Genomic DNA, 26090 nt, shown 5'->3' with positions numbered 1-26090 from the left:
ATAAATTTCATCCAAAGGAGTTTTTGTGGTTTATAAAATTTATGTGATTTTTCATCCAGATTTTCCAAGTTTTAAAGAGAAAAAAATATTCAACTAAGTAATTAGCAATATTAGCAATTTAACAGCCTGAAGTTTGGTAAAGTTATATAACAGTTAAAAAGACAGAGCAAAATTATAAATGTTTACCGATGTCAGAAAATCCTGTTGAATTTCTGGATAAAAGAAAAATAATACATCGTACTGTAAGAAGTATAATGCAGACATTTGGAATAATCAGTTGAAATAATCAAAATCTAGTCCATTGCTTAAGCTCACTTTATTAAATTTGTTTAAATAAAAATTTTTTAAAAAGACAGCATAAGGACAATAATTTTTGTAAGTCTGTGTGAAGCAGTTTTTTTTTGCTTTGACAAGCATTAATCTATTTTATCCATTTTTTGTAGTAACAGTACCAAGGAATAGAACTGGAATTACAGATATTCTCCACCAAATTATCTGCTTGTATTAAAAGGGTCAAACTCCGCTGCAATATGCAGTGTTCGGCCAGTAACATGAGACAAATGGCAAAAAAAGATTACAGGTGAAATTCTCATAACTACTCAAAATAGACAACAGCTTGAGAAGTCAGAGGATGTACAAACTTGGAAGAAAAGTCATGTTTCTGGAACCACATGCTGTCTTACCAAAGTACATCAAATTTTGTACAATGTATTCTTTTAATAGTGACATTTTTCTTTCATTGTGGCATTTTGTACATGTGAAAACAATTATTTCACTACTGCCACAATATGCTTCTTCCTCTCTGGCACAAGTGGCACAGATCCCGGCTTGCTGTGCTTACGACGATTCTGTTCCCTAGAAACAAAACAAAAAAATGAAACTCAGTAGTCAGCATAAATGTTTAAGAAATACTGTCTTCCTCCTCAAGCTACTAATGAAGTTATCCCACAAAGAAAGCCAAAAAAGTTAAGAATCACTCTGTTTCTAATAACCTTTGGGAAGAAGGACCATCCCTTTTGAAAGTAACTTTAAAGTTGGCTAATTTAGAAAGGTTTCCTTGGGCCTTTCCTTGGGAGCTCAGCTTGGTTTTTATGTCAACAGGATCGGCTGCTCAAGTTTGTGGAGTTTTTAGCTAATAAAGATGACGAAGACCCACCACTTTACTGTTAATTCAATGGCAGAGTATGCCACCTCCTACTCCTAGAAATTCCAATATGGCAATAATCCAGATGGCATAAAACATTCATCCTGGAATCTGGCATTATCAAAAAAAAAAAAAAAAAACAAACCACAAACCCACAAAAAACCAAACCCTCCACACACCCCTTAACAGCCCATCCTATTTCCACTGCAATGGGGCATCATGTCATGCTTAACTCAGCACTGTGGCTCTTTCCAACATGGCATCTGTTGCCATGTCTTCACTGTACTTTTGGGAAGCAGCCAGCCCTCACTGGCACTGGCACTCATCTGTGTTTTCCTTATAATCAATCCAGTAGCTCATGATCCCTCATTCAGATGCTCAAAGGAGCTCTGTCACTCCCATGGGCCACTGCCACAGCAGCACTGCAGGGATGGGGTTTATTTAGAGGAAGAGAAAGTAAAGCCAGAGAGGAACACGCACTTGCGCCGCCGAGCCTCCCTCATGATCCGCTGCTCCTTGATCTGGTAATAAATGCTCTTGGGCAAGTGTCGGTGCTGAGCTATGCGCCGGATCTGTGGGTGAAACTGGAACTTCTCCTTCAGCTTCTGGTTGTAATTCATAGCTGCCTTCTCTCGGGGTGCAAGCTACAGGGAAAATAACACAGAAAAGCACGTTATAAAAGAACAGGGATTTAACTGTCAATCTCCTCTACAAAACAAAATTTTTCCTTTTCATCCAAATGACTTCTTTCTAGTAAATTCCTTTAGAAGACGGGTAGGTAAGTATTAAAAACCTAAAATTCCAACAATGTCCCAGTGCTGAAAAACACAAAATGTTATCATTTTTAAGCTGGGTGAAGCAACCAAATTTAATTCCCAAGAATCAGATTTTAATGTGCTGCAAAGTGACAAATGAGAACATAAATAGCTGACAGTAAACACTCTTTGATTAGTCTTTCCTAACCTTGGATGACAATCAACTTTCCCTGTAAAACAAAGATTTTCAGGCATTTTAATCACTAGGCAGTGTAATTATAAATGCTGTAGAGAAACTGTCTTCATGAACAGGATTACAGACAGTTCTTGAGGTGGCTTAAATCTTATCCAGCACCCTGATCCCTTGGGAAGCACCAAGCACGGATCAGATTTCACGTATTAGCTTGACTATATGGCACACAGGGAATTCCAACTTTCACCAAGCAGCTAAAAAAGTCTTGGTATCATGAACACATGAAACACAAGTAAGCTGGTATTGCCATTAAAGACTGATTTTTAATTCATGTTTAAAATTCTGTCCAAGCCACCATCAACAGCACTGAAAGTAAGAAACACCTTCTCCTGACAGCCAATCTACACAAGATTTTTTTTTTTCCAATTAGGCTTTTTTCCTTTGGTCTTAATGTTGATTTATCAAAAGGGGAAAAAAAAAAAGTGTTTCCTGTGGTTTTGTTCAAAGCTTCATGAGGAGTAGCAATCTCTATGTATTTTGGATTTGCCTGGATCTTTGGGAATTTCAGCTGCATTTCATCTAGTGAGTTTTCATATAAATACAAAATCTGTTAGTATTAAATATGAGATGATGATAATCCCATCCTCTTTTTTCTTACCCTCCTGCCCAAACTCTAACTCAAATATTTCAGACATCTTAAAAACCCTTCATAACTTCAATTAAACCATGGCACTAGTGTTTTGCCACCCCACATTTATGTCACACTACTATCTCCTAAAATATCCTAAAATATTAAATCTAAAACAATAGTTCAGGCAACTTCTCTTTATTCAGCTTTGTAAATGACGCAGTGTCACTAAATTCTCACTTTCAAGAAAAGAGAGAAACTGATGCTAACAAACAAAAAAAAAGGCACTAACAAAACCAACAACTTTATTACACACACAGTTGGAAATTTCACTTACAATATAATGAGGTGTTTTTCCCCCTCTTGAAATCAGCAATTGGCTATTTATTCTCCACTCTGGAGATCACTTTTGTGTGTGACTTCTGGTAGAATTTTTCATGAATTCTGAATAAACAAATATCACACTCAGAATACCATAAATGGTCCAGAATACCATAAATGGTCTGAAAACAAGTATTGATAAAAATTACCATAAAGGAGCTTCTGATTTGGGACAATAAAGAAACCAGGTACCAGATACAGAGTTGCTCACAGCATCAGAGATACATGATGCTCTTATAACCTGTTTCTCCACACCTTCTTGTTCATAAAACCCAAATCCTTCTGCTTTACTTACATTCAGTGTGGCCTCTGAAATGGAAATTGAGTATATTTTACAGTCTTAGCCCACTAAAGCTACTCTTCTACTGAAATTCCTTCTTGTGAGCCAGCCTGTGAATAGCTGGTTCACTCTCAGTAAATCCCAGGTGTTCCCACTTTGCAGAAAACTGCCAACATAATCCAAATTAAAGAGCTTTATTTTAATTAAATGCAATGATTTTCTTTTAATTTTAGAAGAGCAAATTGCTGCCAATTTAGTATAACCTTGATGATTCCACAGACAAGAGGTGAATCTGTAAATTAAAGATACATCCAGGACATCTTATTTTAAAAAATACTATAGATTAAGAGGTGGTGGAGCCTGACTCCGTTTTTATGGGTCCTGTGGTATAGAGAAAGGCACACAGCTGCTGACTTTCCACCCAACTACTGGATGCCAGCGGCCAACGCACCCGGCTGTGCTAAGTGCACCCTCATCCACACGATGGAAATAAAAATTTTGCAGTAATGACAAATTTCCTTCATGAGACATAGCAGATAGCTGAGAAGACACACTGCAATTGCACACTGAATTTCAGCTCTCTCTTGCAAGTCACTTTACAAAGGTCAGTGTGAGCTCCTCAAGAGAACAGTGTTACTTCCCATTCTGTTTTGGGCTGGAGAAGATGCACAGCACGATTTGCAGGATTAGGGATTTCATTTCTATGGACTAGAACACTCTCCAATTTAATATGTGTAATAAATTAGGATTTATGTGACATCATGAGGGGAAGACATGCTTAAAGGTGACATATGACTGTTTTTTCGTCTGTTCAAATTATGAATGTGCAATTTCTTTCCTACACAAGGAAAATGAACATTATGTAACAGAAACATAGCTGATTTGTGTCACTACCACAGGAGGCCTTCACAGCAAATACTCACGGTGAAAAAAGGGGAAAAAGAACACTTTCAATGCAACCAAGTTGTCAGCAATAGGAAAATGCCTCTTTGAGTAAACTGCCCATCCTCTTCTCCTCCCTCCTGATGACACAGACTGCTTATTTTTCTATCTAAGCAGAAGGAAAGTAAGCATTTTTGCAGAGTCCTGATTAGAAGCTAAAACCACTCTTAAAAATTCTTCTCTTTAAGAGGGTTGTATTTAAAACTCCACACTATTAAGACTTCCGTAATTCATGAGAATATGAAATGAATTTTTATCTGTCCTCTTCAGGTTGCCCTTCTAGGTTAGGGCAGACAAGAGCACAGATGCAATATATTTTTAGAATCCAGATATATCCCAGAAATTTTCTACACCATAGCTTGTCTTTATTTATTTTTCTATTGCTCTGCTGAAAACACTTTCTAAATTTATAGCCATGAAGTTCATTATTCATTCTTTCCTCGACCAAAAATTTTGATCTCTTTACATCTAAATGGATGACAAAAGCAAAAAACCAGAAAGGTAATGTAGGGCAATGTAGATGTTAAGAACATAAAATCATAGCTACAGGGCTGAAGTTACAGGTGCACTGAATCACAAGCTGAAAGTCACTATGAAAAGAATGCCACAACCCACAGTATCTGGTACTGCTTGTTATCAGCATTATCTCAGAAAATGGAACCCCATACTAGAAACAGACTGAAAGGATAAACAATTGCTTAAGACAGTTTTGATGTGCTCATGCTAATGCACTTTGCTAGATCAAAACCAAGATTTCTAACAGCACTTTCTCCTATCTCTACTAGCCCATATTCAAAATCTGGTCTTTCTGCATTTTTTAAGAAAGCAGTAAACCTATGCTCCACTACTGTTCACTCACTCATCAGTAGTTTCACAAAATTTCTAAGCATCCTAACCCACTGCTCTGTCCTAATTCATAAAAGTAACAGAGACAAATGTTGCAGCTGTTACTCACAGAAGTAAAGTTACTAAGAATTCACACTCTAAGAAGTGCAGGTATAGTTTCTTTTTTAATGTGGCAGTAGACTGAAGAGCAATACAGCTTTTACATGTTTTCCTAATGGTTCATTACTTACAGTACAATTCAGAAAAACCTAGTCTATCCCTTTCTTTCTATCAATTATATTAATTGTACACTATTAACTGAAATCTACTATATTACTGCTGATTTTTCAGCCTTTCCACTCAGATCAGGCTCTATTTTTCTCCTCAAAAGTCAAAATAATTTACCTTTTCATAAATCCCAAACTTCTTCAAAAGCACAGGTTAAAAAAGCATCAAACATACTTAACAAGCCATATTTTATATATTTGAACGGTCTAGAGTTTTTCAAGTCTTAACTGAGTCTTTTACTTCTGGGCATGCAGAGATAGATGTTCAGTGTTTTAAAAATAACACCTGTTACATCCTATTTAATAATACATATTTATCAATTAATGAAAATTTATTAAAAGCCAAATGCAGAAAATTATGTCGAAGCAACCTCTGCACTAGCTCCAGCACAGATATTTGGGTTTTGTTGCCCCTATGTAAAACTTATTTTACCCCTACGTGCAGACCTAATTGTCAGCGGAATAGAGACACAAGATGCCTCTGGCTTCTCCAGAAACTTTTCTTCTTTCTTTTATGTTTCACTGATTTTGAATAATGAGTGCAGTGCCAAATACATTAAAATCCAAAAGAAACATGCATGTCAGAACTGATGACTGCTCGGGTACGGTTCAGAAAGTACAACTTTCCAACTGGATAAATGTTCACCAGCCACAACATGAGTACTATATATTCACTATAACTTCCTTTGCATAATGCAAAAAGAACAACTAAGTACTCATCAAAGAAGAAAAATAATGGTTTTTTTTTTCTCTTTCAGGATGTTGATTTCTACCTGCCCCCAGCACAAAAATATCCATCTTAAAATACAATGTATTGCAAGATTTTAGCATTATATCAGAAATACAGTGACCTTAGGATGAGTCATTCAATCAAATCTTCTCAGCAAAGAAAAATAGCAGACCAAGCAACTAAGCATTTAAGACATATTTTGACACTTCTGACAGAATTACTGAATGTTCAGCTTTGAATATTCAAAACATTCAAAAAATAGCCACAGACTGTGGAATGACTGGACACTTATAAAATAAGCAAGCATATGTCTGTGAAGATAAGAACACCAATACTCTAAAAAAGAAGCAGATACTAAAAAAAAAAAAAATCAGAGGAACCTGCTAAATAGCCATTAACAGTTGCATTCTTAAGAATCACAGGAATGACCAGGTTGGATCAAAGAGCTGAATCCAAGCAACATTCCCAAGATATATCCAAGAGTGTGAAAAGTCCATGAGGACTCCTGAGTCCTATTAGCTACAATTGCTCTCTAAACATCTGAAAAATAAAACTTCATAGTGCTCCTAAAAAAATTTAAACAACTATAGCCACTTCAGACACCTTCAAATTCTGTGTCTTGCTAAATTCACAGCTTCACCAACACCATGCTTGAACACATTTTCACATAAGATATGGCGATATGAAATGTTCTTTTCTCATTATAATGTAATTCTTCACAAGTTCATCTCTGTCCTGTGAAGTGAGAGCAATTTTTCTATGCCCCTTTTAAGTTTTTCCTGTATGTCTAAATAGTTTTGCCTTCTTAAGATGACTTTTGATGTTGTGAGGTGTTTTCTCTTAGATGTTATGATAAATTATGGGAGGATTTTCACTTGTGACAGCAAAAAACAAAACAAAACAAACAAAAAAAAACAACTCCTCAAGAATAATTCAAAAAACAGGGAGGAAAAAAATCAAATAATAAACTACATGTCCCTTGACCTGTGTCACAGATAGTTATTGATTTGGTTCTTTTGGAGCCAACAGCCCAAGGGCTGTGACAGAAATACACACCCTTACACACGTTACAGAAGCTTTGCTGGGAAGATCCCACAAGAGCAGAACCACACCGTGGGCGCAGCCTCCAGGGGGCACATCAAGCAACAACACTGTACTCACAAAGAGAAACAACAAAGGCCGTTTTGTGTAGGTCAAGGAACACAAGACTATTAATGTGCCATATCCAATACCCAGCAGTCACAACTAAATAGTGTCTTTTTTAAGGCCCATCCATGGCCACTTTTCACTGATCCAAATACTACAGACAACAGCAGAATGTCATTTACCAGTCTACGTTCTGAACACTTAAACAGTAGCTAAGTTGTCCTTTTGGTGTGCAATATTTCTGCAATGCAGGAGTAGCTGTGTTTGCCTATTACTTCCTAGAGTCAATTTTCCTTACTCTTTCATAAGAAAAGAAGCCAATGCCATCTAGTACTCAATACAGCAAACTTTTTGTTCACATCTGAAAATATTAGCAACTCTTCTACATGAAAATGGTATTCATGACATTCTTTTTACCCACTTGTCCTTCACACGAAGGGCTCAGAGTAAAGATGCATGTAAAAAATACCAGACAATTCTGTTACAGAACATCGTCTTGGAGAGAAACGTCATGATCTCTTGCTAAAAATACAGTAAGTAAATGGAGAAAGCTTCAGTTAATATAATAAAATTAGGTGAAAAAGGTTGTTGCCATGGGCATACAGATATAACAGAAGGAACACAGATAATATTTCTACCCAACATTGCACTATCTAAACAAATTCAGCACAAACACTAAATCCAAAAGTCAAGTCTCTAATGAGCTTTGTGGAATCCCCAAAATTAGCAACTATGGAACTGGTATTTAAGTGTTTGACCAAAGCACCGCATGGGACAATACCAATAATCAATGCAGAAGAGCGGGGGGGAAAAAAAAAAGAAAAAAAAAAAAAAGGTATCTGTTAAAAAATTAAAATAAAAAAAATTCAACCTAAACAGTCATTTGTAATGACAATTACTGCAGAGACCACAAAGCTGTGGGGTTTTTTTAATCTACTGCTCTGTAGCAAAACTGAGAATACTAACAGGATTTCCCAATACCTATGGTGGGCCATGGCTACAAATGTCATTTTAACTGTGCTACTGCACAGCCAGTGCTTCAGAGTGCACAGCAGTCCATGAATTATCCTGTTTCCAGTGCAACCCTAAGTACTCCTCCACTCCCTCCACCTGCCACCTCTCCCAGCTCTGCTTCACTTCCCTCCTACAAATACTTTAAGTTGATGGAGCTTCAGGTAATCACAAGCAGTCCTAAACATTAGTATGCAACAGATCCAACATCTCAGCTGTATCACATTCTTCCCTGAATCACAGCTTCCCTTTCCTCTCCCCAAAACCTGTCACAAGATCAAGCAAAAACTCCCCCAGATATTATCTGACAGCTCTGCCGATGGGCTCAGAAAACACAATGTAAGCACCTCCAAAATACCATAAAGCTACATAAAGGGATTACTCCCAGCAGACAAAGTGCCAAATTCATTGTCCAAAGTCACTGAATACTTTGACACAACTGTGCAGATGAATCTATGCAATTGGTAACTGAAAGGGAACATTTGGGCTTTGTCTGTACATAAACATTTGAATAAGTATAACTGAGAAGACTTCTCTAACGAGGCTGGTGATTGTTCACACTAGGAACACCTCGACCAAGCACACTTACATTAAAGTAAGCAGACTTCAGATACCAGCCTAATTTGCCCACTTGGAATCTGAGAGTTACACAGGTTAACAACAATCTCGGTGTCAAACTACACATCAGTGCAAATAGTCTACTTTACAATACATATGCTTATCACAGCATGATTTTTTTTTTATACTTTTTTTTAACAAACGAGCTGCATGAATGAACACGAACTAATCACATGCCAGTCAAAATCTTTAAAAGTAGTAATTCTAAACTTCAATAGAATTACTTAAGTATGGCTAAACAGAATTTATTACCTTTTTCCCAGTGGTAAAGGATGAATTCTAACCATTAGCACACAGGTAAAAAATTCAAATCTAGTTTAGATAGAACTGATGATTATTGTTAACATTAAACAAGACCAAAAGAATTCATCTTGTATGGCAATAATGAGGCATCTAATTTTCTTCTTATTATAAGCTGTAGTAAATGCAATGAGCTGTACTGGACATGTCAATCTACAAATTAAACACAAATGTCAATGATTTTACAGCTTCCCTTCATAAAAAAGTTTTTAAAAGTTGAAGAGGCTAACTGGTTGTAATATAATAACAAAAACCCCCAAACATGTTGTGATATCAAAAAGCAAAATGCAACTCTTACCACTCCCAGTTTTTCCGAAGCATTAGCTTTCCACAGGCGAATATTCATCTCATCTGAGCCACACAGAATGTATTTGTTATCTGAAGTCCATTTTACAGTGATGACGTGCTGCATTCGTTTGGTATGATAAACCTCCCTAGAGCAAAGAGAAGCATTTTTAAATTATCTATCATCACTTTTATCACCAGTACCTTTCAAATAGTAGAAAGCATTCTGGTCAAGGCAATTTTTTTTTAAATTTTCTTGCTGTTGTTTTTAAAAAAACTTTACTTTTTTAAACACTGCTAATCTTATCTTTCTATAGATAGAGATACAAAGGAAGTGTGATAGACTGATAAAGGACCACCTAGAGTAAGATGCTTTTTAAAAAAGTGCTTTCACAGAAATAATAGCAAAGAGTTAAATAATAACTCTTTTTGCAAGACATGCTAAGGGTATACAGTATGAAATGCATACTGTTCCTGAAATAATTTTGATTAATATGCTTTTACCTTAAAAGTATTACAGAATGGGAATGCAGAAAAATAGGTGCCAAAGAATCTTGACACCAAACAGCAATGAAACACTTCCCAGCTGTCCATTTATGATATGGCAATGGATTTGCTACTCTTCATTGTGATTTCCCTCCTTTACCCAAAAATGAGCTCCATTTTTTTTTTTAATTTCTGCTGATCAGACTCCTGCTCAACAAATGCAATTAAAAAATGTTTCTGCATGCTTCATTTAAACCAATATTTAAGTTAAACGCTTGTCTAATTTTCATGAAGTATATATCAAACAAATTTATTCTTTTATTTCTGTTATACAAAAAAAGGACAAAATACATTTTTGGGGGAATTTTAGCAATTTATTAGCATTCTGAAAAGAAGGAAAAAGTAAGGCCTATTTATTGTCTACCAATAGCCACTCCTTTGATGCATCAGGCAGGCATTACAGCTTATTCTCTTTCTTCCACTCAGTTATTTTTGCACGGAAAACCCAAATAATAATGTAAAAGAAACACAGAAGCAACACCTTTTCAAGTGGTGTGGAGAAACTAGACTGGAGCTGAGCTGAAGTGGTTGTGAGGAAAAGAAAAGTAATCAATATATCAGAATAAAGAACCTTTAATAAGTTTAATCACTTCTTTTAATTCACCAGCAAGCAATACTCTACAAGAACAAGTATATGGAAGACTGAGCACATCTACCATCAAAAACATTAATACTCCCATCAGCTTTTCACTGTTCAATGGCATGTGTGCACATCTGCACTTTCACAAGAATTTCTATGTTTTACTTTCCTTCTACCATGTGACTCAGTAACAAAGCTTTTCTTCACCCACCTTAGGGGAACTAAGTCCTTTTCCTTTTCATACTTTGAATTTGCAGCCTTTGCCTAGCCTGTGGCTGTCATCAGAAGGCATTAAATGTAATTTTTCAGGGACAGGAAAAACAGAAAACATGGCCAAATAACCTGGATCTGTCATTTAGAAGTTTGCACAGAAATACAGTTCTGTTTACTAAGCATTTACTAAATTTAATCAACTCCATAAAAAACCTTATTTCTTAGGGCTAAACAATTTCATTATTTAAGTTTTCATTTAGAAACAAAATAGAAAGCAATTGAAGTTAGGAGTTTTTCAGATTGGCAGGACATCAGAAGTAAAAACTAGAACAGCACCAAGATCCTTATTTACAGGTATTCCTAACTGCCCTCTCAGTTTTCCAAGCAGGATCAGATCTTCTATTGAGAGACTTTTCTCCATTCCATGACATTAATACGAACTGTGCAATTCTAAAGCAGCCCAGCTTCTAAAGAATTTTAAGTGTACCAGAACACTCTAATCAGCTTACATGAGGCAAAATTTTTCATTTGTAAAGCTTCTCCTCACTAGATTTATGGCTACAACACAAAAGAGGAAAAAGTGTGGACAAAGAGAAAAACCCCTTCCATAGGCCTTGACAACAATCTGCTAAAATGTGAAATAAAGCCTTTTACTGCTGTGTTATGGGGTCTGCAAACTTCTCCTCAGTGATGTGTGTTGACTTTGTGTATTACCACTTCTGTGAAGATTATTAATTCATACAAAGAAGCTGCTAACCATATTGTTTAATAATGCAAGTCAGGAAAAAAAAAAACCAAAGCTACAAAGAAACTGCACTACCTAATTAATTTAAAGTATTATTGCAAGACAAAAAGAACATGAAAATGATCTGTAGATTAGATATAGAGGGAATGTAAATAGCCCCTCCCACTATTTAATGCAGAACAGGAGCACAAAGTTACACAGAATGCACAATTTCATCCATCAATAATAAAAATATACTCTTTCACCAACCAGTATTTCAACATTTTTACCCTCAAACCACTTGACTTACTTGACTTAGTAACAACCTTCTGGAAGGACAAGCTTGGGGAGAGGAAGTCAAGCAGAAGTAAAATAAAGTTAAGAATAAAGAAAAAGCAGGAAGAACTGACAAGAAAGAATAATGAAGCTAGGTTTATGAAGATAAAATGATACCAGAAAGATCAGATAACTTGCTTCACTTTTCATCAAACTGAAAGAAAACCAAAAAATAATGGAGACACAGTAGATTCAATCTGAACATCAGCAAAATATTTAATATACTGACTTATGAAACCTTACATGAAAAATAAAATCCATGTGAATTGTATTCAAAGCACTGTATTACAAACCAAAACCAAGTTAAACAAAATATGAACAAAAGGTAGTAAGTGCACTGAAACAGATCACAAAAGGGTCCCAAACTGATCCTGAGGAATTCATCCAGGAATCTATTTTACATAATGTCTTCAGCAATCATCCACATAGGATGAAGACAATCCCTAGGAAACCAAATGCTACAATGCTGTAATACACTACAAACTCAAATGGTGACAGAAACAGTATAAAGCAACCTAAAAACATTAAAGATGCATCGACAGGGAAATCAAATGAGATTCACCATGGTAAAATACAAATGACATGAGCACAGTAATCCACTCTAATTTTAATTCCATATTGTGGAAGTACTGCTACTTGTTAAGTAGTTCTACTCTTGATCCATACTCCAGAATTAAGTCAACTACACAGCCTGTCAGTTTCAAGCTACCGACAGAATAAGATTTCTACACTCACAGGAAGCAAATGCCCCAGTGAAGACGTTAATGAATGAATTAGTAATTTTGATAATTTGGGAGGAAGTCACTGGAATGAAGAGAGAGAAAGCTGTAAAACTACTCACCTGCTGTGACCTTTGTCTACAGGAAAAATGCGGATGGACTTATCAAAGCTGGCAGACACAAATTCTTTCCCAGTGGGTGAATAATCCACATCAAGAACAGCAGACACGTGATCCATATGCACCATCACAGGTGATTCAAGATAGCGCATATCAAAAGTATATAAGCTTTAAAATAAACACATCAATAGCTTAGTATCATAACAAGTCCTAAGTAAACAGTACATTTTGCATAAACCACACTTAAGGATAGAGCCATATTGCAGAGGGAACTCCTTAAAACAGCTCATAATACATGAAAAAAAAAAAAGAAAACTGCATAATTTAGGGTCTGAAAGAATTTGTTAATCAGAGGATCTAGTTATTGGATCAGGTTTCTTGCTCCCTATCAAAGGACAGATAGACACACTTCATTATCTGTCCATCTGCAGGGTCAGGCTGCAGACATCACACTGGCCTCCTTTACTCCATCTTCCCATGTAAGTATGCACCCTGAACTTGTAAAAGCATCTCTCAATCATTATAGCAAGCCTATCAGTTCTGAAAGGTTTCTAAATATTCCCATGCTGTGAACTCCCAGTAATTCAGAGTCTACTGTAAAGTTCCATTTGGTTGGCACCTTTTGTTACTGCCTAATTATCTTAGGCAGACAAGCGCAAGGAAAGTTTGGTGTAGCGTGTCCAGGAGTGCAGGGAAAGCCTGGTCCTTACCCATGGAGATGCTAGTTCTGCAGAGCACACTGTCTATAGAAAAACATTATGTTAAAAGTAAACACCCAGCTGCTAGACCACAGCTGGTTTGCTCTTAAGGACTTTAAAGCTCAGATAAGGCCTACCTCTACTCCCTTTGAATAAAGAAGCTAGGCATAAATCACTATGTAGATCATCAAATAAGCATATGTGCTTTACAGACAATGCATTTATTGGAACCTGATTAAGATATACTATTTAGTAGAACTATTATGTTAAAAAATTTAATTCAATAGGTTTCTCACCTTTGGTTCTGCAGATGAATGCATAACTGAAATTAAATATATCTTACTGAATACTATAATGGTGATTATTGCTTTTTCCTTCTTCCCCAAGAGAAAGTATGCAGCACCTTATTCAAAATTGCTACTCCATATAACTAGCAAATATTTGCATATATGCATTGTTGATGTTTGCATTTGCCTTTGCATATTAAATACTTCAGGCTGCAAGAGGACAGCTGTCCCTGACAGCAACAGCCATAGTTTTTAGTTTAGCAAGAGGAAGAAAAAAAATTTTTAAAAACCCAAACCAGTCAAAAAGAAAATTCATAAAGAAAACCCCCAAACTTACAAACAAACAGATTAGGTAGTCTAATAGTTTTACCATATCATAACATAAATATAAGAAAACCAGCACATTGAATATAACATCACTTTCAAGGTCTGAGCCAGATTCCATTTCCTTAGAAAAACAGCCTTAAGATAAGTGATAAAATTCCTATGTTCCAGAAGAAAACAGTGATCTATTGTTAGATCACTGACTTCCTGGAAAAAAGGATATGGAGCATATTTGCTATGGCCTAGTTTTGAAGAGACAGCTTTTTCAATATCAGATTAACTGTTCACATGAATAGTATTGTTCAAAAGTAAAAAACTGCTCCGAGACACTGAAAGGATAAGTACTGCAGTCTCCAGAACTGTCGCACAAAGGATTAATTTTATTTTTTTTAAGAAATGTTCTCATCAAAATAGCTGATCAGTACAATGTATCAAGCTTCACAAGAGCTGGCAAGAAAATAAACACTTAAATTGCCTCACACTGGACCAATAGTACTTATTTTCCAGGACCCATTTCAAGTAACACTTGCATTGGTTCAGCTGCATTTATTCTGTTACACTGCTTTTTAACCCCCAAGTACTGAGACACACAGAGAGAGGCAGTCTACTATCAATTCATATTTCTTAAAATCAGTATGCCTATAATTCTCTAGGTTATTAAGCAATTCAAATGAAGAGCTTGAGTAGTCTTTTAAAAATTTATTTTAGCGTGATCATAAATCACCAAGATACAGATGAAAATATAACCTGTCCAGTATTATCAAAAAATAAGGTTACACTTACTTGTAATCTTCATTTGCTGCAGTAAAAACGAATGCTTCCATAGGGTTCCAACACAGTGTATTTGTCCTCATGTTCAAGATAACCTGAAATATATTTATACATTGGTACCTTGTTAAAGGCAGTAAAATACAGTAAATGCAGTTCAAAACTTCCTACATACCCCTGAAGACAAGCACTTAGTAGACAGAGAATTATGGCAGAGGAATAGTACAAGACAGAAAGTTTCCTCAGCTGTGTTAGAAGTGAAACCCAAGAACCTCCTGTCCCTCATTACATGCTTACTGCTTTGGGCTACACAACAATTAAATTTTCCTCTCTAAATCACCTTAGAATCAAACTCTTCTAAGTGGTCATTTAACATGGCAACCTGCTAGCAGTCAACAAGTAAATCTACAACTTCGAAAAATTTCACTTCTCTGTCCTATTTACAGGAATCTTTAGTTAAGTGATCTGTAGACAAACCTAATTAAATGGCTATTTCAACGGATATAGTCATTAATTGAAGCTGTGAACCAGCATTTGCAAAGCAATTGTAACGTGTTTATTTTCTCCCAGTTATTACCCCTTTATTATTTTATGTCTAAAATTGCAGTTCACCAATTCTCCTGTCCAGTTGCCACTTCTTGTGGAAGTGCCAAGCAATGCACACAGAAGTTACTGGGTTGTCAGGTACTGAGCACTCTCACTGTATCAGCAGTGAATCATTCCTCACACATTTGTAAGATGTGCTTGCTGCTTGTAAGCATATGGCCAACGAAGAGGCCAGCTGGCCCTGAAGTGGGAGGAAGGCAGCTGATAACAGACTAATAAAACCCTTCTACTTTGCTAACTGCAGACTAGACAAGAGGCACTAGCAAGCTGTATGCTGGACACACCTTGGAGGACAGCTGGGCCCCTGTGGGGCTAGGCAAGGCAAGGAGAAAGTCATCTGACACACCAGACACTGCAGCTTTGGCTTCTGCCAAGTCTGAGAGGAACTCCCAACCATTTATTTGAAAATAAGAACTATGCAGTATGTCTGACACAAAGTGGATGTGTAATTACAGAGCAACTGATTAACAAACTGAACAACTCCAAACAGGATTTTCTACAACGCTCCAGGCCAGCTATAATCCTATTTAAAAATGCTGAAAGTTGGGTGTTTAATGCTATGGTACTCAAACCCCATTCTTGTTCTTGGCTTACTACACCAAACACCATAAATTTACACACATATTTCAGAATATAGTTGTACAATTATAACCCTTAAGGTAATGAACACAGTTTCAAAACAAGTTAATAGTGATGATTTTACTGAACACCCCTCCAAAAGACTGCAATGAATGTGTGTTTATTCCTGTAATTCTCATTCTCCCTAAATCCTTATTTCCTAGGTGACACCAACCTGTTCATTATAAAGTCTGTGCTGTAGAACACTGCTTATTTTCAGTAATTGCACACACCAGAAGTGAATGCAATTATCAGATCTCTAAAGTGATCTCTAATTTAAAAAATAGACATTGAGATGTCCTCTGTTTACACTAATGTAACAACTAGAATTTGCTCAAATTTCAGTATTGTTCTAGTTATAAAACTTGCACAAAACTGGGAAGTTAATAATCAAGAACTGTTCTTTATTCCTTCCTGTACAAGTTTATCAGCCACTGCAAAATGAGCACACAATTAATGTTAACCCACCGTATCTATAATAAGTACCTTAAGTCATGTTACGAAATAACTTCAATATTGCTAAAAATCCAGCTCTTTCAAAAGGAGTAAAGTCCTGTCATGCTCCGAATCTCTACTTTTTCACCAAAATTTATAAGTTGATTTCAGTTGATTTCAGCAGTGGCTTTTGGAATTAAAATAGTGCCTAAGAAATGAGACTGTCTCTACAGTTCTAGCATTAGGTTTAGTATCAACTAGACTAACCAGGTAAGATAACCTGGGCTGGAAGTGATTTAAGATGCTGTAAATACATTAATAATGGCATTTCAGAACTATCTAAACCCATAACAGAGCCATTTTAACTGCAATTTTTAATCTATTGTACATCTTCTTAGAAAATGGGTAAGTTTAAGTCCCCATTAAGACAAGTCAAAATTGTGAAGTCCCTGAAGACTTGGTTCTCTGGGTTTAATTATTTTAACTGTAAGCAGTTGCTTACAAAGAATGTCAGCCTGGAAATGCTGAGATTACTTCAACACATAAACATTACCCCAATAATTAACCTGTCTTCTTTTACTACCTACAAGGTTTTCGGCTGAGATGAACACCTAATAATGTAACAAGCAAGAGAAAACATATTTCCTGTCAGCTGTTTAAATGCTAAAGTCTATTTTTACAACACCCTAAGCTTTCCTGATCCCACAGGTTGCACAAAAATGACTTTTAAAGTGTACCAATTCCTATCAAAACATTTTCCTCTTGTCTTTCAACAGAATTGCTTTCATTCATCTTTCCCAGCTTTTTTTAGACTAGTTCTTCTTTTGAACCTAGGTAGCATCTCACTATCTCATCCCTCCCTTTTTAAAACGTAAGGGTTTGAAACCCACACTCAGGACAAATGGGCAACAGAGCTACTCCTTCACGATGTGAAAAATGTGTGAATAGGAATACATGTGTGATGTACTCCTACTTCCATTAATGAAGGGACTCCCACTGAGTTCCAACTGCTCTGCTGATCAAGTCCCAGGAATGCAGCAGTGCCACAAACCAGTGCCCATACATAAGTAAGGTACCGCTAATAAGCAAAACCCTTCTCTTAGGAGTCCCAGAGCTCTTAGCTCTCGATGCAGAAATGGACATTTCACCTCCGCTCCACACAAGAATTATTCCTATCCCAGGAAGAAACCCAGTACTGTGCCCATGGAAACAAGGAAGTACTAACCAGTCTTTTATTCCTACAGCAGGAAATGCACCTCAGCACGCTGCTTGCATGAGACACACATATAGAAATGTGTGCACACAGTCTATAATAATTCTATATGCACATGCATGTACAGTCATACACTTAGCATATATACATATGTAAACTTATGTTAGATTCAAACTTAGTTCACAAAGGATCAAACTGCATCCTTTGACCTTGTAACTGCAGCTCTACAGCACTGGCTGTGTTCATGTCAGCATGGCATCACTGACAAGTTTCTATAAGCACTGCCTCAGTGGCCCAAATGAAACTTCACTAAAAATTGTTGGGGCACCGGGAGAGAAAGAAATACTGTTATGCTAACAACATTCCTTTTTATAACTAAGTACCATTTAAACCTTGTAGTGTGTATCAGCTCAATGACACTACAGACAATATGTAACACTGAGCACATACTCACAAGCCAGAATATTGTATTTCAAGAAGAATATTGTTAAGATAGTTCTGGGGCTCAGAACTACTGAACTTGATTGAGGTTTGATATGTGTGTATGAATTACCAGCCTCATCTAAATAAATACAAATATTCTGTTAAATAGGAATCTTTAGGTCATCAGTACCTTCCACATATAAATATTACTTTGATTACACTGCACAGGATTTCTGAATGTTCACAGTAGGTGTACAGGGAAGGGTTTATCTCCCTTTGAAGGAGAAACACCTTTTCAAATACAGAGCAAAGCTCTCCAGTGGTGAAGCTACCTTGTTTCCTTCTGGTAAGGAAGAGAAAAAATTAAAAAAAAAAAAAAAATCACACATACATAGACAGAATACAATACAGGAACATAAAGTTCTTATTGTGAAATTGCTGTCAGGTCAGGCACTTGATCAAGAATTACAACAGAGCGAGCATGACAGCCTGTCTGAATGCAGAAAAAGGCCCTTCCAACTCTGTATTGCTTAAATCCCAACATTAATTCAAACTCAGAAGACTGAGACAATGAAAACTCAGTTAACTCAGAATTCTGAGCTTCCCGTTATCTACTGTCACCAACAGTTACAGGCTATTAATATATTCAGTATGATTATTAGCACCCGTAATTAATCTTAAAAAGAAAAATATTACCTTCTTTAATGGAGTTGATTTTCTCATATCATATAGCACAATATTTCTGTCAGAAGCACAGCTTCCCAAAAGGTAAGTCTGGAAAAAAAAAAAACCAAAACAAAACCAGTGTGTATGGTCTTTTGAATACATCTAGAGTGTGGTTAACAGCTTACATCAGATACCTAAGCTATTTCACAAAACTGGTCATTAATTTATTTTTCAGTCAAGGAAATACATTAATCAATTTTTCTGTGCAGCTAATTACCCAGCACAAACATCTTAAAATAGCTTTCCCTGTAAGATTCAGAATCCATGCAGTGCCCTCTACTTTAAAACTAACAGATAATTCCTCATAAACATTTTTTCTATGGGCATAACCCAGTCAAGGGGTATAATAGAAGTGCTGTAAAAGATCAAATGCAATTGTTTTGCCATGGAGAAGGTGAGAAGTCTCAGTCACAGGGAGTAGAATACTGGAACAGATGAACTGGCAGCTCCACAGCCACTTAACTACTACACTGTATGACTGAGGTACCAGGTATGTATTGTTGTGGGCAGAATGGAGACTGCCCTGCTTTTGTTTCTCCTCTCCCACACTAATAGAGATGAAAGATAGGAAGATAAAATTATATGGTACTATATTCCAAAATAATATAACCATCAAAATCTACGCATATATCCCCCTACATATTCCATTAAAACATAAAATCTAAATTCATAAGAAAAAAAAAATCAAGATGGTGTAAACAGAGTTTAGATCTCATACTGCTCAAGAAAAATACTAATTTCCAATATATAACACAATCATTACCTCAATGGGATTAAATTTTACACTGCTTATGCTATCAAAACCCCAAGTCAGAGAACATTTGGGGCTTGTCCTTTGTTCATCCCAAATGTCCACTTGATGGCCACAAGTAGCAAAAACAGGTTCCTTCCAGTGGTGATCAATTCCTGTATACACTGTCTTTAAGAGAAAAAAAAAACAAAGCAGAAATTTTAAAACCCAATTGTATGCATAAATACTCAAGTATGTTCTGTTAAAAAAAATAAAGAATCAACAAACTTTTGCATATGGAGTCTCACATGGTTTTTCTCATTTATATTACTGAAAATTAAGTCACCACTGCTACTAGGAACTAATCCTTATCAGATGTACCCCTTCCAGTAGGCAAGCTTTCTCTTCCATTTAAGGTGTATATGCCTTTCTTGTTAATTTACAATGGAGTTGGCACTAAAGGCATATTTACAAAATCCTGGCTGATTTTAAAGCAAATGAAAATTTTAAGAGGGCAACTGTATTTTCAGTGGGGACTTTAGGGAATTCCACAGACATTGCAATAACTAAAGAGTTTCAAACTATCTATTTGAAAAAAGCATTTAATATTTTTCCTAACATAACCTTATAATAAATTCAAAGTGCCAAAATATCTATTTTTAGACTGCTTTTGTCAATAAGAGAGATGTAAAGCTAGTATTTTGTATTGAATGACTGTGAGATATTGGTATGAAAAGTAAGTTATTAAACACAGACTAAGCACTGACAACACATCTGAAGAGACTACAGAGAAATGTGACCAGTTTGCAGGAAAGGCATAATTAGTACAGACAGAGCTAAGCAGTCTCTGGTGGCCTTGGAGGAGTCCCTTCTGGTTACATCTAAAGTAACTGTAATAAAAACATGAAGATACTTTAAAAGTGCCATTATAAAATTTGATGCAATCAAATTACAACCCATTATGATAATAGGCGATATCACACTATTTCTCTCTCCTTCAAAAGCTAGATAAGAAATGATTCAAAACTTAATTCAAAAGAAGAGATGTGGGAAAATCAAAACTCAGATTTACTACCTTTCCAAGAATTGTATGAATAGGTTCTTCTTCTTCTCCATATTCTGGGCTCTCCATTTTCCACTGCTTCACGGTTTTGTCATCACCAACCTGGAAATATTGGAGAAATCATGTACAGTTTTATGTAAATATATTCCCTTTTATTTTGCTAGATGTGCTTTGCAATTAAATACAGGCATCATTTAAAAAAATATTCTGTGATATACATAAATGTTTCTTCCTGCCTCTTCATTGCTCCATTTTATACCTCCAAGTTACAGATTAGCTGTCTTGGTCATCATATGTTATTAAAACACGTACATGGTCTGGCTAGAGTGAACATTCTTCATAGCAGCCCACCTGGCACTGTGTTTTTGATGTGTGGCTAAAACAGCCCTGATACAGCACCCAGGCCTTGGCTGTGCAATTCACCTGGCTCCCACTCTGTCTCCATCATCCCTGCCTCTCCCACCAGCAAACAGACTTGGGGTGGGCAGCAGACTGGGAGGGGACATGGGTGTGACAGATGTCCTGAACTGGCCAAAGGAGTACTCCACACCATAGAACAATGCTCTGCAATAAAAGCTGCAGTACTGGGAGCAGAAAGAGGAGGTGGGGGCTGCTCAGAGATTATCTGGGGATCTGTCGGCTTCTGAGAGCAGGCAATTGATTCCCAGCTTGTCACTTCCCCACCACCACCTTTCCTTCACCTATTCCACTTTCTATCTTGATCCACAAAGCTTTTCCATGTTCCAAAAGAGATAGCTGAATAGGGAAAAGGTGAGCAGGAATGATGGCTATTTTGTAAGGTTACATTTTGTGATTTTTAATCAACTGGCACCCTACGCTGCAAATTATCTTCTGGAAGTCACTTTGGTGAGCCTTTAATCAGTTAAAAGGCACTTTCCACCTCAGTTGCTCTGGTTGCCTGTTCCAAATTTTGTTCTACCTCTTGCACTAATGCCAGCACAAGCTTTTGCAGGGCTGTGCAGTGACCTGGATCAGGAAAACAGGCTTAAAAAATGTTAGCTTTACAAGTTTATCTCCTCTCCCTGACTGCACTACTACTGCTTCTCTCCCTCTCTCAATTTTCAGGCAGACAGATTGTCAAAAGGGGAGTAACTAACTTGGAGTCACTTAGGATTTTTTACGGTGACTTTCCCTATATCCTAAATACTGTCCCTGTTACCAGGTATATACCTTAGAAAAAATAAATATACTGTAGCAAAAATAGCTCTTCTATGACCAGTTCAAACAAAGCACAACATCAGGACACTTCAGTTTTCAAAAACAGTTCTTAGAACTGTTATCTTAGAACTGTTTTAATGCCAACAGGAAGACATACGATTTCCAAGCAGTTTACATGCAACTGCATCTGTTGTGGTTTTTATGAATTAATAAAGCTTTATTAACCTGGAATGATCTTAACTTAATCAGATTATTTTTAATCATAGTATATGCAAATAGTTACTTTTTTACATGGTATATGTATATGCAAATGGTTACTTTTAAACTTTCTAATGTCTTGCAATGAACATAATCCATTTACTACTTTAACAAAAACTAGTTTACTCAAGTTTTAATTACATGACCATCTGTTAGCTCTTAGCTGGTATTTATACCTTCAACAATCTTGAATGACATCCATATCACAGCATCAGAAAAAACTTCATCCTAAACAGAACTGTCCGGTTCACTGACACATTTAATAAGTGTATTTATACAATATTTAAATATTCAATGGCAGTGAGCAAGCTTCTGAGTGGAAAACAGATGGTGAGCAGGTACTCTGTGCTGCTGCACTGCTAAGGAGACACATAATACTTACAGTGAAGAATGATGTACCACAGAAGCGGGCACACATGCCTCGAACAAAGCCTTCGTGGGCTTGTATAGTGCGGATACACTGTCGTTTGGTCAAGTTCCAAATTTTAACCTAATAAATACAAAAGAGCAAATATTCTGTAAGCTTTCTACAGCCCATAGCTGCAGCTCACAATTCAAGCACAAGAGATCACACATGTTGTAATGAAATGGCAGAGCTGGCTGGGACACTGGTCAGATTTCTTTCTTGAAAATTTTAAAAGGAGGCTCTTTCATTCCTAGCCTCCCCCCCTGACCTAAGCTGTATGCTTTCTGTGTTTTGCACTCCCCTATTTCTGAACTAGAATTCTTGCTAAAAACCAGCAGCAGTTATAAATTTAGCAAAGTAATACCCCTTTGAAGACAAAAACACAAAGAAATTTGGAACCAACAGAATTTTTTCTGTCCAGCTGCTATACTACATTGTCTATAGATGTCCACTTCTCACAGAGGTTTCTGTTGCAAAGCTTTTGGGCTCATTTAAAAAACAACAACAAAGAAATGGGAGTACTGAAAGTACTAGCAAGTTTTACTCACTCTATCAGTGGAAAAGAAATTTCCTAGAAATTTCATTCACTTCTTTCTGAAAAGGTTAACCTCCCTTACACTACTGCATGACACGTGCAATTTCTATAAGAAGCAGAAAGCAACCAACTGCCCAGAAGACACCTTTAAAGTATTCAAGTACTACCAAATGAGCAACATAAGGATGAGAAAAGACAGGTAATTCAAAAGAGACAAGTAGTTTTTTCTGCAGCTAGTTCCAATTAAAATGTCCTTGATTGCTATTTATAATAGTTATGTAATACAATCAAATATACATAGGGTTAGCCTTTTTTAGGCAATATGAAACCCTGTTATTCCAAAACATTTTTGCTTGTGTCCCTTCATCATAGCTAATCTAGCAGTTTAACTTCTTTAGGGGGAGGAGTTGGGGGGGGTTGTCATGTGGGCAGCAAAAAGCAATCACAATGTGTATTGGGTTTGTGTGGCCAGGCTTTGGTACTAGGAGTCTACAGGGGTGGTTTCTGTGAGAAGCTGCTGGAATCTTCCTCCACATCCAGCAGAGCCAATGCCAGCTAGTTCCTACACAGACCCACCATTGGCCAAGGCCAAGCTAATAAGAAATGGTGATAACAATTCCGTGATAACACATTTAAGAAGGAATAAAAGTTAGTGGGCAAATGTAACTGCACTCAGAGAAGAGAGGAGCGAGAATATGTGAGAGAATAATTCTGCAGGCACCAAGGTGAGGGAAGAAGGAGGAGGAAGAACTGAGGTTCCTCTGAGCCTGTCATGAAGACCACGGTGAGGCAGCAGTGCTCCTGGTGCCCATGGAAGAGGTTAATGGGCGTGCAGAGATCCACCTGCACCTGTGGAGAAGACCGAGGCCAGATGCACCCAAAGCAGGCTGTGATCCATGGCAAGTCCTTGCTGGAGCAGTCTCCTGGCAGGGACCTCTGGACCCATGGAGAGAGGAGCCCACACTGGAGCAGGTTTCCTAGGACTTGTGACCCTGTGGGGGATCCACCCTGGAGCAGCCTGCTCTTGAAGGACTGCACAATGTGGAACAGTCACCCACACAGCAGCAATTCATGAAAAGCAGCAGCCTGTGGAAAGGACTCACACTGGAAAAGGTCATGGAGAACTGTCTCCCATGGGAGGGACCCATGGTGGAACAGCAGAGCACCTCCTCTTGCTGAGCAGAGGCAGGAACAACTTGTAATGAACTGACTGTAACCCCCTTCCCCATTTCCCTGTGCTGCTGGAGAGGAGAAGGGAGAGCCTGGGAAAGAGGGATGGGTGAGAGGAAGGTAGTTTTAAGGTCTTGTTTTACTTCTCATTATTCTGTTCTGAGTTTGTTAATAATAAATTCAATTAATAACCCCAAGTTCAGTCTGTTTTGTCCCTGGTGGTAATAGGTGAGTGATCCCTCCCTGTCCTTATCTCAACCCACAAACCTTCCACTACAATTTGTCTCCCCAGTTTGTCTCCCCTGTACAGTGGCAGAGTTACAGAGTAGAAAAAAGTTTCACCTTCCAAGTGAGGATGAAGGCAACATGCTGAACGAAGCCAGAAAAGGTGTGACAAAACCAACCAAACAACACAGCAAAACAAAAAAGAGAAAAAATAAGAAAGAAAGGTACCTTCTTTGTTGTGGTTTGTAAGCTTACCTCTCCATCACAAGCTCCAGACAGCACAGTAGACAAACTTTTTGGATGTTTGGCCATGCAATTAACTCCATCTTTGTGGCCATCAAGTGAACTAAGAAAGGGTTTTGCAAACACACGTTCTAGCTTTGTGGCATTCAGAGCTCTTGTGTACTCTCGTGCAACCTCAAATGGATGCAATGCAGGGTCATAGTTCCTTGGAACTGCAACAGAAAGAACACACATTAGAAACCCACGCTGGAGCAGGTCCAGAGGAGAGATGAGCAGAGGGATGGACTACTTCTCCCATGAGGAAAGGCTGTGAGAGCTGGGGTTGTTCAGCCTGAAGAAGAGATGGCTCCGGGAAGACCTCACTTGGCCATTCAGTACTTAAAGGGGGCTATGAGAAAGATGGGGACAGACTTTTAGATGGTCTGATATGACAATAGTAACAGTTTTAAACTTGAGGAGGGTAAATTTAGACTAGATAGTAGTAAGAAGTTTTTTACAATGAAATGGCACATGTCCCATCAAGGCTCTGAGCAGCCTGACCTAGCTGAAGATGTCCCTGTTCACCACAGGGCAGGGTGTGGGGGGTTGGACTAGATAACCTTTAGAGTTCCCTTCCAACCTCCAAAACTCTTATTATTCTGTTTGTAAAATCAACACAATTTTTGGCAATTTTAATAATGAATGTGCAAGAAGCAGAACTCGACGTACCAGGAATGAAACAGCATTAAGTGCAAAAAACTGCAGAGGATAACCTAGGAAATGCTAAGCGCAATCTCGGGGTACCAGAACAGTGATTAAACCCCAGCCTCACATTCCTGCTCTGACGCCGCTCCCCGACCAGGCTCTGGAAGCTCCAGGCTCTGCCACCCCGAGGTGCAGCTGCCGGCAGCCGCCCGGCCCCGGAACACGGCAAGAGAAGTTCGCCGCCGCAGAGGGCAGCGCACGCAAATCCCCGCCTGGGACCGGCACCCGCGGGGAAAACTCCCGGCCCTCGGAAGGAGGGAAGCCCAAAGCCCACTGCTCGAGCTCTCCGATTCTCGCTGCTAGCGGACACCGGAGCAGCGGCGGAGGGGAGGGGACCGGACCGGAGCGGAGCGGAGCAGGGCGCGGACGACGGGCGCCCGAACGCCCTCCTGCCTTGCTGCCGGCCTCATCCCTTCCGGGCGGGCCGTGTCGGGCCGGGCCGGGCCGTGTCGTGTCGGGCCGGGCCGGGCCGGGCCGTGTCGGGCCGAGGGCCGATCCCGGAGCCCCGCTCACCGCGCTGCAGGTCCAGCTTGGTCTCCCGCACGTAGTCATCGGGGTTGCGGCTCAGCACCTTCACCCGCATCGCGCCGCCCGCGCACACGTGACCGGATGCGCCGCGCCGGCCGTTCTCGCGCGAGGGCGCGAGGCCCGCCGTAGCCCCGCCCCCGAGCGCGCGC

The 26090-nt window shown here is 38.2% G+C and overlaps 1 protein-coding gene across 1 annotated transcript; it reads right to left on the bottom strand.

Moving 5' to 3' along the window:
• Positions 1–297: 297 nt before the first annotated feature.
• On the bottom strand, positions 298–26030 carry DCAF13 (DDB1 and CUL4 associated factor 13). The gene is made up of 11 exons (XM_053991385.1): positions 25927–26030; positions 24682–24881; positions 22473–22580; positions 20666–20755; positions 19624–19779; positions 18831–18908; positions 14855–14937; positions 12766–12930; positions 9539–9674; positions 1625–1788; positions 298–855 (listed from the first exon to the last, which is right to left on the bottom strand). Exons 1-11 carry the CDS (start codon positions 25994–25996, stop codon positions 768–770), a joined length of 1338 nt encoding a protein of 445 aa, XP_053847360.1. The 5' UTR covers positions 25997–26030; the 3' UTR covers positions 298–767.
• Positions 26031–26090: the final 60 nt, after the last annotated feature.

The sequence above is a fragment of the Vidua macroura genome, chromosome 1, assembly GCF_024509145.1.
Source record: "Vidua macroura isolate BioBank_ID:100142 chromosome 1, ASM2450914v1, whole genome shotgun sequence".
Taxonomy (NCBI): domain Eukaryota; kingdom Metazoa; phylum Chordata; class Aves; order Passeriformes; family Viduidae; genus Vidua; species Vidua macroura.
Note: the sequence above shows the minus strand (reverse complement) of the source record. Positions and strands in the feature narration are given on the sequence as shown.